At 44.3% G+C, this 13,261-nt stretch overlaps 1 protein-coding gene across 1 annotated transcript in view; it reads left to right on the plus strand.

The window, feature by feature from the left end:
* The window catches only part of man1a2 (mannosidase, alpha, class 1A, member 2), a 94,552-nt gene extending 82,028 nt beyond the window's left edge, over window positions 1–12,524 (plus strand). The window contains 5 exon segments of the mRNA XM_072686016.1: window positions 3,563–3,678; window positions 3,777–3,996; window positions 7,085–7,257; window positions 9,271–9,386; window positions 10,108–12,524. Coding sequence (XP_072542117.1) covers window positions 3,563–3,678; window positions 3,777–3,996; window positions 7,085–7,257; window positions 9,271–9,386; window positions 10,108–10,240 — 758 coding nt within the window. The 3' untranslated portion in view covers window positions 10,241–12,524.
* The last annotated feature ends 737 nt before the right edge of the window (window positions 12,525–13,261 follow it).

Consider the following 13,261-nt stretch of genomic DNA (forward strand, 5'->3'; position numbering starts at 1 on the left):
TTTAATTAACTGGTCTGCAAGTTCGGGCTGATTGGGGGACCATGTTTTCTTGGGACTGGAGCACCTGAAACCACAGGTTTAATTTGGAACATGAGTTGGGTTTCATCCAAATTGAGCGTAATCTGTTTTCAGTGCATGAAGGTGCATGGTGTCTTTCTTTAGAGCCTTAAATTCATTTTGTTCTGCGTGCAGGACGTCAGTGGGATACTTATCCAATTTAGTGTAGTCATGGTAACTGAGTGGACACCACACTTCACAACCATACAGTGCGTTGGGCAGGATTATACTGTCACAGACCTTTACCCAGGTTCTAATTGAGATGCCAGTCTTGAAGAATTTGTTCTTGATTGAATTGAGGGCTCTGCAGGCCTTTGTCCTTCAGTGCCTTTAGTGCAAGACCACTGATTGTTTTGGTCTCAGGTAATCATAGGGAAGTGTTTGGTCCTGGGTGGTGTCTCCTCGATTGAATAAAAAATCTCTCTCTCTCTCTCTCTCTCTCTCTCTCTCTCTCTCTCTCTCTCTCTCTCTCTCTCTCTCTCTCTCTCTCTCTCTCTCTCTCTCTCTCTCTCTCTCTCTCTCTCTCTCTCTCTCTCTCTAACATGTATCTGGATCTACTCTGACCAGATTCCGTGTACATGTGTCAAAAAATGCTTCCCCAGTCAGATCAGATGACATCTGATTTTACTTTCCCTTGCAAAAACCCGGCTGTTGAAACTACGCCTCCGCAATCTAAGACGTTTAGCTTTTAGCCTAGCACCCACTTCTCAAGACTCATCAGATTTTAGCTTCAAGCTCATGAGAACTAGCAGAGGATGGTGTGATGTGTATACTGGGAAAAGACTTGGGGGGGGGGGGGGGGGGGGTGTATACACCTGACTAGTGAAATCTGAACGTGATCCGATCATCGAAAACGCATGTTAATGCCAGGTCTAAAGTGACTGTGTCTTCCTTTGCTATACACTTCTCACAGCTGTATTGAGACTATGTTACTCTTCTCCTCTCTTTATGTCTTGGGTGAAATGCTCAAAGCCACCTGTCTTTTTGACCTTTCGTTATCCAAGGTCACGGTCACTTTTTTGTTTTGTTTTTTCTCTCACGTTTACCTTTTTTTTCTTCACTATTTCTTACTTTTTATTTCTCTCTTTACCTCTCTCCCTCACTCTCCCTCGCTCTCTGAATAATTCATAACCTCTTCTCACTGTTTTGCCACAGGCAGGCCAGTCCCACGAATCCATTTGCATACAGTACATTGTCAAGTGCTTCTGAGTGGCTTTTGGAGGTGTTCCTCATGCTGTGTCTCTGTACGTGTGCAACCTGACTGTTCACTTGCAGAATTGCACAGAGACTAATAACTGGAAAATGATCAGTTGGCTGCGTGTGAGCACAGCTACGTGTGTTTTATATGAGCGAGAGTACAAGAAAGGCATACGGTTCAACTCTCACAGACCTAGTTTATCTGAAGATTGGTGAGCTTAACGGATAACGAGGCCATAAAGTGGACTGGAACACCTTCATCTGCGTGCGCTTATCTCTCTCCAGGGGGACATCATCACCTCTCGGCCATCTGCTTCTTTCCCATCCTGTCCCCTAAAGGCACCTCCATAACAACCCTGACTGCATGTTTCACAGTGTCACGTTATCACCCTATACATATATACACACACACACACACACACAAATACACACGCTCTTCATGCCTTTGGAGCGCTACAGTGGTGTCAGCAGCTAGGCACTGGAACTGTGCTAATGGCTCCTCAATCAGCCCTCTATGACTATAAGCATTGTTGCAGTGCAAGCAATACTCAGCAGTCTGGCACTGCTTTGCTTGTTCTCTGTGTCTTGAAGCATGTTTGCTCTCTGGTTGGTCTTGTCTTTGTGCTGTAAGCGTGCTGAGCTGAGGCACTGTCCTGCCAGGGTTGCCTACAACAGTGGAGTTGTATATTATTGAATTCTTCTCAGAAATGAACCCCATTAAATTGTAAGTGCTGGTATGTGACCCGCAGGTCCTGTCCTTCGCTGGTATTACTGTAGAGCTTCATAGTAGTTAGTGAATCAGTTATAGTATGTTGCTGTATTATAATTGAGATTAATAATTCAGTAATACGCTCACATTGTAAGACGCAAAGGTGTCATAGACTTTATTCAGTATTTAAGTTACTCTTTAATGTATTAATAATAAGTATTCGACTTTGGTGTGAAGAACATGCCCGTGGATGGTTTTAAATGGCCATTAATAACCCTGAAAAAACGATGTTATGACCCGATTGGCTAGGGTTTAGCTTTTAGCCAGTACCCGCAGTGTGACATTTTCCCCAAGTAGAGTATTTGCATGGCTGTTGGCTGTGCTCCACCAATGGGCACTTTCTGCAGCTGAGTTTTCTCTAAACAGAGCTTTTCCTGGCTGTTGGCTGTGCTTCACAGAGGAATGCCTTCCACGGCTAAGGGTTGCTTTTCCCGGCTGTTGAAACTACGCCTCCGCAATCTAAGGTTAGCTTTTAGCCTAGCACCTGCTTCTCCCGCTGGAGACCTCTTCCTTTTTAAATGATCTTTTCTCTGATGTTGAGACATCAGATGTTTCTGGAAGGTGCAGCCGTGGCCTAATGGTTAAAGAAGCCGGTTTAGGTCCAGTCTCAAGGACCACTGCTTTCTCCTCCCTCAGCTTTCTTCTGTGTGGTGCCCTTGAGCAATGTGTCTAACCCCCATTTGCTTCCTGGGTGCTGAGGTGGTTGCCCAACGCTCTGGGGCGGTGTACTTGCTGTAGTCGTGTGTGTGTGTGTGTGTGTGTGTGTGTGTGTGTGTGGTCACTGCCACAGATGGGTTAAATGTGATGGCTAAACTCTGCAGTCCATCTCCAAGAGATATTCAGATCTGCCTTTTTCTTTTGTATACACTCTATCTGTCTCAGGCCTCAGATGGAGCTGCCATATTGTTTATCTATCTCTTGGTTTACTTTTATAACCTCATTAGCGAAGCCATTATGACCTATTACCACCACATAAGCGTCTCGGCCTGCCAAACAAGCACATACACTTCATTACTGTGTTATGCGCATTCAGCAGAGGCGGGAGTGATTAGGTATTTGGTGATGTGTGTCCACCCTGACTGAACATAGGAGCTGACACATACTCGCCTTGGTGCATTGTTATTGTAATGAGGGTGGGCGTCAAGCCTGGATAAACTTTTACAGCTGGGCTAGGGGTCGTTAAAGGAATGAGCGTCCAGCAGAGAGTAAACACAGCTTTAGTTTCATCAGCACTGAACTTCAGCTGCTTTTTATGGAGTCCTTAAGTGCTGTTGCTGAAGTTTGTCCCCCATGGTACACACATGGCACAGGCTTGTGTTGTGCAAGTCTGGTTCCAAGTAGGGCATGGGAAGCGGACCGTCTTTGAGCCTGATCCAGAGCAGTGTTTGCTTTGAATAATTGTAAAGAATTAGATTGCCAGTAAATTGTGTTTCACAGTAGTTTGAGACCAAGTTAACTTTCCGTTACGGCCCTGTTGAAGCCATTAGCCCTGCCGTTGTCTCACCCTCCTGGCTTTCGCCTCTGTCTCTGCCTGTACAGATCACACATCAGTGGGCGGCCTTGGGGACAGTTTCTATGAATACCTGTTGAAGGCCTGGCTCATGTCTGATAAAACTGACACGGAGGCTCGCAAGACCTACGATGACGCCATCGAGGTAAGCCCTGTTTCCAAAGAAACAAGCAGTCCTCTTGCTTAACGGTGGAATGATCTCCCATCCCTCTCTCACCCTTTTCGTTCTCGCTCCTCCGCAAGGCTATCGAGCGTCACCTCATCCGCAAGTCCAACGGAGGTCTCACCTTCATAGGGGAGTGGAAGAATGGGCACCTGGAGCGCAAGATGGGTCACCTGACCTGTTTCGCTGGAGGCATGTTCGCCCTGGGGGCTGACGGGTCGCCGGGGGAAAAAGCTGGACACTACCTGCAGCTGGGAGCAGAGATCGCGCACACCTGCCACGAGAGCTACGACCGCACAGGTGAGCGAGACAGGGTAAAAGGCGGGTGCTGCAGTTCAGCAGTTCTCCCTCATAGTTTCGAGTTGTTTGATAGACTGCTGGATTTATGGATTTGTCTGACAGTAGGATCATGCCAGGTTGTAGCAGGGCATGTTGTCATGGTAACCCAACAGGCTATTTTGAGAAAGTCCCATGTCTTTCTGTTTTGCACAGCTTGACAGAAGTATTGTCGCTGCTTTCGACTCGGCTAAACTGGTTTATGCCTTCTCCTGCAGTTCCTCAAATCTGGGTTGCACCGTAGGGGTGTCGGGCTAGCACCGCGCAGTGCTGTTTACAGATCCCCACGGCTTTCTGCTCCCTTATACTGCCTAAATGTTACTCTCTAATCCTCTATTGTGCTCTGAAGAAAGTACAGTGAGTAAGAGTGTCTGTCGGTCTGTCTGTCTGTGTCAGGATATATAGATAAACTGTTCTAGATGGCAGTGTTGAAATACTGGAATCACTGTGCCGATATTTGTTGCATTGAATCATGACATTCTGGGACAGAATGTACAGACTGACGGGCATTAACTTGTGAAAAAGTTGGTGTATTCTCCTTTGTTTTGGCACATGGATGCCTTTTTAACTGAATTTTTCCTGTAAACCAATACCAATATATTGGTACTTGATCATTCACTTAGAATCTGCTGATTCTGTATGATGAAGTATGCAGCAAAATGGTCCTGTAAAAACACTGAACCCTTTTCAAATGTATTAATCTACTATGGATATAAGAAAGATGGTCTTGCTCACTGTTGGCGCACTTTACCTTTGACAAAAAAACACAACAAAAAAATGCTGTTATCTGGATAAATCTTCAGTAGGAACCAAAGTCAGTGGAGCATTTTTGAGGGAATAACCTGTTTTCTAAAAGGTAGTCGCTGCAGTGCACTGTTTATTTGCATGAAGTTGAGCAGAGCGCCTGAGGGCTGAGGGCTGCTGAGTGTCGCTGACAATAATAGTCAGATAAGCACACTTAATCGACATCCCTGTGTAGGATGCCCAGCCCGTTATGTCATTCAAGCTGAACTTAACCCTGTGGCACGTGCAGGGAGAAATGATCGAATCAGGCACTGCATGTTCAGTTGGTATAGATGGTGGCTCACTTAACATGTACTGTAAAATTAAATAAACAAAAAATCAGCAGGCGAGGAGTCACTGGTGGACATGTCCAACAGCACACAGGCAGGCAGCATGTTGCACTATATCAACTTCTTGGTTCACTTAACATTTATTTGACCTTTTATGTGTTGTATGTAATAAATTAAAGAAGCTCTCCTTGAAGAATAACTTTGAATGGCCTGCCGAGTAAAATCGGGTGGCCTGCTTGCTCATGCTTCCCAGTGGTGTGAGGAAAGAAAAACGGTATATCAAAGTATTATAATATGTTACTTTATCAATCTTCAGAAACACAGTATTGATTTGTAATGACTACATTATATGCAAAAATTGGTGGTTGATTTTAGAGTTGTGTTTAAGCCCTAGATAGCAGTGTTGCCCTTCTCAGTCCTCAGATGACACTTTTCTGGGTGCTGAAAAAGTCAACTTTTCTTTTACTCAGGTTTTATGCATGTTTTTTGTGAATGTCTTGCATACAGTATCGCAATTTATCACAGCATGTACAATAGTAACCCCTGTGTTAAAATTTGACTGTATTGCCAGGTTCTTGCCGATACACAGCCCTAATGCCTACGAGTGGAACTTTTCCCTGCTAGTTAAGTTTTGCTGGCCAAGTTGCTCAGACTGTAAAAGAGAGAGCGCAAGCTTATAGGGTACACACAGTTTTGTTACAACTGCGTGGGCGAGACAAGCCACATCTGTCTTGTGATTTATGAGGGTAAAACCTCCCCAAGGTTTGCCCAAGATTAGGAGTGGCCAGTTTGTGCAGTTTGTTCTGAAATTCTGGTGAGAATGTACTTTATTTTATTGCAGCAGTTTAATTTAGTGAAGACTGGAACATTGTTCATGTACAGTACTCTGCAAAACTGTTGCACAGCCTTGAAAACTGTGTATTATTATTATTAGTATCATCATTATTGTTATTATTATAACATGCACTATATAGCATTGTTAAGTGGTTATCTGTAAAAACTGTCCGTCTTGAGAAGAGGTTTGGAAATGCACTACATGTACAAAAGTATTGGGACACCAGTTCATTTATTGTTTCTTCTGGAAATCAAGTATATAAAAGAAATTTGTTGGAGTAACTGTCTCTACTGTCTAGGGAAGGCTTTCCTTAGATTTTGAGAATTTTAATGCATTCAGCGACAAGAGCGTTGTCGCGGTCAGGATGTTGCCTGATCACCACCGCACCTTCATCCCCAACACCCAAAATCCCCACCTCATCCCAAAAATATTGCCAGAGAACGCAGCTCCACTGCTTCACAGCTTAATGCTTGGGGGCTTTATACCCCTTTAGCCAACGCCTGGCATTAGGAATGGTGCCAATAGGTTCATGTTTGTCTGCTCCAGTTCTATTTTATTGCCAGTACTTCTTTACAGGCACTAGACAAGCTGTGTGTGTGTGTTTGCACATCTGTGTCAGCAATAGGTGCAACCGAAAAAGTAGCTGCATGCATTCTTTAGACGGGGTGTCCACAAACATACGGGAATTACACTAGTTTAAGTATATATTGTTTAATACACAGTGCACTTTGTATTATATGTATATGCCAAAAGAGAAGGGATTATCTAATTAGAAAGGAAACCTGGATTTCGGTTCCCTGGGGCTTTACCGGAATATCCGTTCATTAAATGAAGTATCAAAATGAGTCAGAAGGCACATCCCACCTGTGTGTGTGTGTGTGTGTGTGTGTGTGTGTGTGTGTGTGTGTGTGTGTGTGTGTGTTTGCATTTATTTTTAGCATGTTGATTAGAGAGCATGTCAGTTTTACTGTTTTTTTTTTTTTTTACCGTTACCTGTTTTTACAGTTTTTGTCTTTTGGTTGCTGAGGAGGAGCTTCAAGGAGCTTTTAGGTGTAAGCATAGTACTCCACTGCAGGGGTTCAGGAGTCAGCAGCCATATACTCCCTAACTAACTGTAATACCAAACCCATGTGTGTGTCTGCAGTTCTAAAGCTGGGTCCAGAGGCCTTCAAGTTTGACAGCGGATTGGAGGCGGTTGCTGTGAGGCAGAATGAGAAGTATTACATCTTGAGACCAGAAGTCATCGAGACCTACTGGTACATGTGGCGGTTTACCCACGACCCCAAGTACAGGCAGTGGGGCTGGGAGGCAACTCAGGTCAGTACACACACACTCCAGTCCTACTCTCTATTCCATTATGTACATATAGACAAGTGCCAAATTATCTGATTAGATAAGTCACCCTTCACCATGTTCTCCACAAGTGGGTGTGTTTTGAAGGCAGTAGAGGGAATTCTCTGTGAGGACACTCTGCACCCAAGTGTATTTTTGCCCTTATCTCATCCTTTTATCTCATCATTTCTGTCTCTTGCTCGAAGCCCCCCCTCCTTTTCCCCCCTCTCCATCTTTATGTATGACTCTCTCTCATTTAAATGTTTTTCCTGAGGCAGGCTCTACCCCTGGCGTATGATTGTGTGTGTATTAGGATTTCAAAGTGCTCTTGAGACTGGAGAGTTGTTGTTTCTCTGTGATTGGGCTGCTTTGTTCTGCTGGTGCAGCGCAGCTCTTCTGCAGTGGGACTCCCTTTGATGAACCACTGGGTGCCTTACTGTTTTCACTTGCGCTCGCTTGCTCACTCACTGTCCCTGCTCTCTCCCTTTTTCTTAAAAAAAAAAAAAACATAAAATGAAAAAAATACAAAGATGGGGGGGGGAACTTGTTTTCTGTTTTACTTTATTCCCTCTTGTTTTAGCCTCCTCTTTCACAGCTTTTTCTTTTTCCTCCTCTTCTCTCTCGCTCTCTTTACTCTTGCTGCTCTTTTTAATTCTCTGGTACTTTCTTATCTCACTCTCTTCTCCCCTGGCAGGACCCTGACTCTCAGCTACTCTGTCTAAGATAGTATTGTGTTCTCCAGGCCTACTGATACATACTTCATACCACAGCTCTACATTTGCTTAGATAGCATGCCTCAGTTCGGTCTCAGCTCTTTATGCCTCAGTTCGGTCTCAGAAACTGGCTCGGCTTCATTTGCTTAGACGGCATTATGTTTTTTTCCTGGGCAACTGATGTAGTGTCCTGTCTCAGCTCTGTCTCAGCTCTGTCTCAGCTCTGTCTCAGCTCTGTCTCAGCTCTGTCTCAGCTCTGTCTCAGCTCTGTCTCAGCTCTTCATGTCTCTCTGTGTAACTGTGAACTGTGCCACAACCATGAGATTCACACAATGCTTAATGTTGTATCTCATCCTTCTCAATATGGCAAATCTTCCAGGACCAGGTCTAGTCAGGAATGATGCCTGGGTTAGTTGAAGGGTAGGAGATGCAGCACTACTTGCCTTTTGCCAGAGTAGGCCAGTGCCATGTGTCTGGTCTTGTGTAAATTGTGTGGGTTAGCTTCAGATGGCAGACATGGCAGTAGCTGTATGTCTGTTCTAAACATATTAGCTGGAAATGCGCAGGGCCCAGCTGTTGTTGTGCAGAGTTCTGTGAAAAGAGTCCATGACCAAGCAGCTGTGTGACGCAGTGCTCCTCTAGGTGAAGGACCACAGCACGCTGGGCTTCATTGGCACAGATGGCCTGCTGATGGTCCCCTGTCTGAATTCCTCTCTGCTAGGAAGGTAGAGAAAGTTGTGGTGATTTTATCCTAAAGACCTGCTGACAGTGTCATAAACACAAAGTGCTAGACAGTGTTTTTTAAACTGTGCTGTTGTGTCTGTCCTAGATACACTATATGGACAAACGTATTGGGGCACCTGCTAAAAAGAGCCATCCTGCTTTTGCTGGAGTAGCTGTCTCTACTGTCCAGGGAAAGCTTTCCACTAGATTTTGGAGCATTGCTGTGAGGACCTAACCCATCCCAAAAATATTGAATTGGAGCACTATCTTTCCAGAGAACACGTTTCCAGTGCTCCACAGCTCAATGCTGGATGACTTTATACCCCTCTAGCCCACGCCTGGTATTGGGCATGGTGCTAAAAAGTCTGTTTATCTGCTCTAGTGTGTGTGTGTGCATTTGCACATCTGTGTCAGCAATGGGTACAACTTGGAGTAGCTGAATGCGTTCATTGGAAGGTGTGTCCACAAACGTTTGGACATATAGTGTAATACTGCTGTTTTTTTGCCACCCTGTCCATTTCCATGTCCTCTAACCAAGTAGGTGTATCTCTCTTCTCTGCAGGCTATAGATAAGTATTGCAGAGTCAGCGGAGGTTTCTCTGGAGTTAAAGATGTCTACTCCTCCAACCCCACCTATGATGACGTCCAGCAGAGCTTCTTCCTCGCTGAGACTCTCAAGTAGGTCTTGTTGATTCTCTTAACACCTCCTGATGTTTGTATGGTTGTATTCTAGTGTTGTAGATTTGTAAGGTTGAAAATGAATAACCTTTTGCAGTAAAATGAACAAAATGTATATTTCATATACATGTTTTTAATGGTTAAATTGAATATTAGCAGAATTAGATTATAAAAATGAATAAACATTAATGGAAAAGAAATCTCTGCTCACTTGTTCTCTACAAGCTCTGTAAAATTGCTGTTTTTATTGCTTTATGCAGGTGTGTGGTGTTCTAGACGTTCTGATGATCCCCATGATGTACTTATTTTTTCCTAATAATGACCACACTTTACCATACTGCCCAGCCTTACACTCTTAATATATGTGCTCCAAATGGTTCCTTGAGTGATACCTGAACCAAACACCTTTATACCTTCTTGGGCTTATTATCTTTATGGAACTAAAATTGGTTCTTCTATGGCTTCAAGGAACCATTAGAAGCTTGCTTATTTATTTCTCAAAACGGACCTCAGTAAACTAGGACTAACGTCCTCCTTATTGAGCATTAGTGCCACCTCCTGGTGGCATCACAACACTGCAGTTACGGTACTAAAATTAGGTCTGCCGGAGCAGGATACTAGGCCAGTCTATTTCTCCACCTGGTGCCAGTGTAAAAGATTAACAGACTTACAGAACATACATTAGTTCTGTGATGGGTGACAGTTGTTCTGGTTCTTGCAGGTATCTGTATCTGCTGTTCTCCAGTGACGAGCTGCTGCCTCTGGAAAGCTGGGTCTTCAACACGGAAGCCCACCCTCTCCCAGTCCTGCATCTGGGCAATATCACCCTGCCTGGCAGCCAAGACCATCGATAGAGGTGCCCCTCATCGGGTGGCGCTCTCCCCCACTCTGCCCCCTTCCCTCTCTCTGTAGCCTTCTCTGCCTCTAAAAGACTGCAGGTGCCTGCGCTGAGGAGGCTGGGGGCTTAACTCACTTGACCACTGTCTCCTCCTGCATTCTGGGTTGTGACTGCCAAGCAGAGGGGACCAGGACAAACATTCTCACTCCAATTACTCATGTCTCTCTCTTGCGCGCGCTCTCTCTCTCTCTCTCTCTCTCTCTCTCGTATGTTTTCACCCTCTCTGATAAGCCACCAATCAGGAACAGACAGCTTGTGCAGCTCTTCCTTGAACCATGGGCGGAACCAATCAGGACACCCCAGCCCAACAAACAAAGTGGCACCAGTGATCCAGTTGATGGACTAACATGGGAAAGATGGATTTCAGGAACCAGGATTTCACAGGGCTTGCTCTTATCAGTTTCTCGTTTTTACTCGCCGGCTCTTGTGGCATTCACTCATTGCTTAATTACTGTGGCAGAACAAAAAGACTCTCCAGACGGACTACTCCTTGACTCTCTCACTTTAAACTCTGACCTGAACCTGGAGCAGTGGGAGGCAACAGCTGGTGGATTGGATATGACCTGTGAAATCTCTCTGTCTCGCGCTCTCTCTCTCTTACTCTCTCTCTCTCTTTTTCTTTATCTGTCTTAGGGAGAATATAGGCCAGAGGCACCCTGGGATGTTTGTGGCTTCTCTCATACTGTGTGTGTGTGTGTGTGTGTGTGTGTGTGTGTGTGTGTGTGTGTGTGTGTGTAAGAGCGTATGCTGACTTTGCCCCCCACTCTTGCGTTAGTCTGCACTCAGTTTTCAGTACACTGTGGCACTTCAGTCAGATCCCTGTGCCCTCAGTGTGTCATGATTAGTTGGTTAGATAGCTGTCTGGTTTTAAGATTTGCATACGTTTGCTGCTGTTGATCAGATGCTGCCTGCAAGACTATCATTATTTCATTCCAAAATCTTCATTCTAATGGTTCCATATGCCACCTCTCCACTTTTTGTTTGTTTGTTTGTTTGTTCATCTTTCTTTACTGTATCCAATAAATTAGGGGAACATCTTGTCTGTTTCCATGCAGCCACTCTGCTCCAGTCAGATACAGGGTTGTGTGCTCTGGCTCCTGTCCATGCTGCTCTGTAGTCGAAGATAGACACTATGACTGGATTAGTATTTGGTTTGCCTCCCAAGTATTTATAATGCAGTCTGCTGGTTTAGGTGACTGTCCTGGAGAATGAAACAGCCCACAGATCTTTCCCTGCTAATGTTTTCTTCAACCCTTGATGAGCTTTTAAAGGTATTGCTCTATTTTTTTTTTTTTATAATTTGCAAAGCCAATGAGTTTTGCCACTAAACGTAGTAAACAAAGTTCAGATCGAGAGAAAGTCATTTTAAAGCCGTACTGTTGCGAGAAACCTTGGATAAATTCATCCACATTGTCTAATGATGCACACAGAGATTATGCTAACTCATCCATGGTGAAGCAACCTTAACATCTTGTACTGTTTTTGTGCTGTTGGTGGACTAAGGAGCAAACAAAGCAAGCTTCTGACCATTCATTTTCAAATTCATTCATTCCAGTCAGTAGATCAGGATCCTTTTTGAGGGTGCGATTAGACGTCACTCAGGCCCCAGTCATCTTCTTTGTTCAGGTGGACTTTTTTTTATTATTATTATTAAATCCCTACTACATGCAAGACTGCTTGTTTGAGCTTGTATGAGGAGCATTGGTGGGGTTTTTTAAGAGGGGTTTGGGCAAAATCCTGAAGTCGCAAGCGTGTCTGCCGAAGACAGTATGCAGTGTTTCTAATGCGATGTGATGTCTTGGTCAGGGCATCACAAGTGATGCTGGCCGTCTGAAGGTACCCCTTATGTTTTTCTCACCCCCGCATTTGATCTTTCCTTCACTGCTTTTCCAGCCCCATACTAGCTCCTAAGCAGAGGCGTAATGCCTTTTCCACTCCTCCAGATGGCAGTAGCAGCAGTCTGCTGATGCTCAGTTCGTTTTCATCTCTCTCGCTCTCTCTCTCGCTCTTGCTTTCTCTCTTTCCGCTTTTCTTGCTAACAGTTGCTTTAATATCACCCTCTTCTTGTGGTGGGAGAAGCCCAAGCCAACATGACCACTGTTGTTGCTGGGTGGATTTTGAAAAGCTGTGTTCTGTATTTGTATTTTTACTGAACAAAAAGAAAATAACTGTAAATATGTTTAAAATGTGACACCAATTCAATAAAGATGTTACGAAAAAGTGAACTGAATAACACCAAATGCGCTTCCCCCCACGTCGTCCTTTCTCTTTAAAGTCATGCAAGTTTGTCCTTTCTTGCAGCCGTACCAAAAAATTAAGAGGCCCCATTTTTTTTATTTGCTTACAATGGCTCTTAATCCTGTCCTGCTGTTGGCACAGGTAGAGAAGTGCAGCAGGAGAAGAAAGTAGCTCCGGGTGTTTATGGTGAGCTTTGCTGTAATACAGTAGATATCTGCAGCTGTTTACTGGGTGTTATTTCTATGAAATTGCTGGACTGTAAAGTAATGCAAATCTCTTCTTCACATGTGTCTCGAGTTCTTGAGAGCCTTTCCTAGACCAGCTCATGTATCTAAGGACAGGCCTTTGCCCATGTTGCATTCAGGTTTGAAAACACCCTCCTTCTCCCATTGTCACACCTACCCCTCTCCCGACTGTCACTCCTGAGTAAGTGGATCTGAATATTTCTATGTTTACACAAGCGAGATGTACATCTCTGCTACTAATGTAAATGTCAGCTTTCTTTGCAGCGCTAACTGTTGATGAACACTTCAGCCAGAAGAGTGCAAACAGTATTACTAAGCCCAGACGTGGGGTTCTTGGGACTGAGGGGCGAGATGGGGCAGTTGCTGAAACGTCTGGTGAATCAATGCAAACACAATTCAATGCTTTTCTAATCAAATGAGCTTTCTAATCTAAATTCATTCAAATATCTGCATTAAAAATAAGATTTATCAATCACTGGTAAATTAATTTTTGA

This window comes from Salminus brasiliensis, chromosome 8 (genome assembly GCF_030463535.1).
Source record: "Salminus brasiliensis chromosome 8, fSalBra1.hap2, whole genome shotgun sequence".
Taxonomy (NCBI): Eukaryota; Metazoa; Chordata; class Actinopteri; order Characiformes; family Bryconidae; genus Salminus; species Salminus brasiliensis.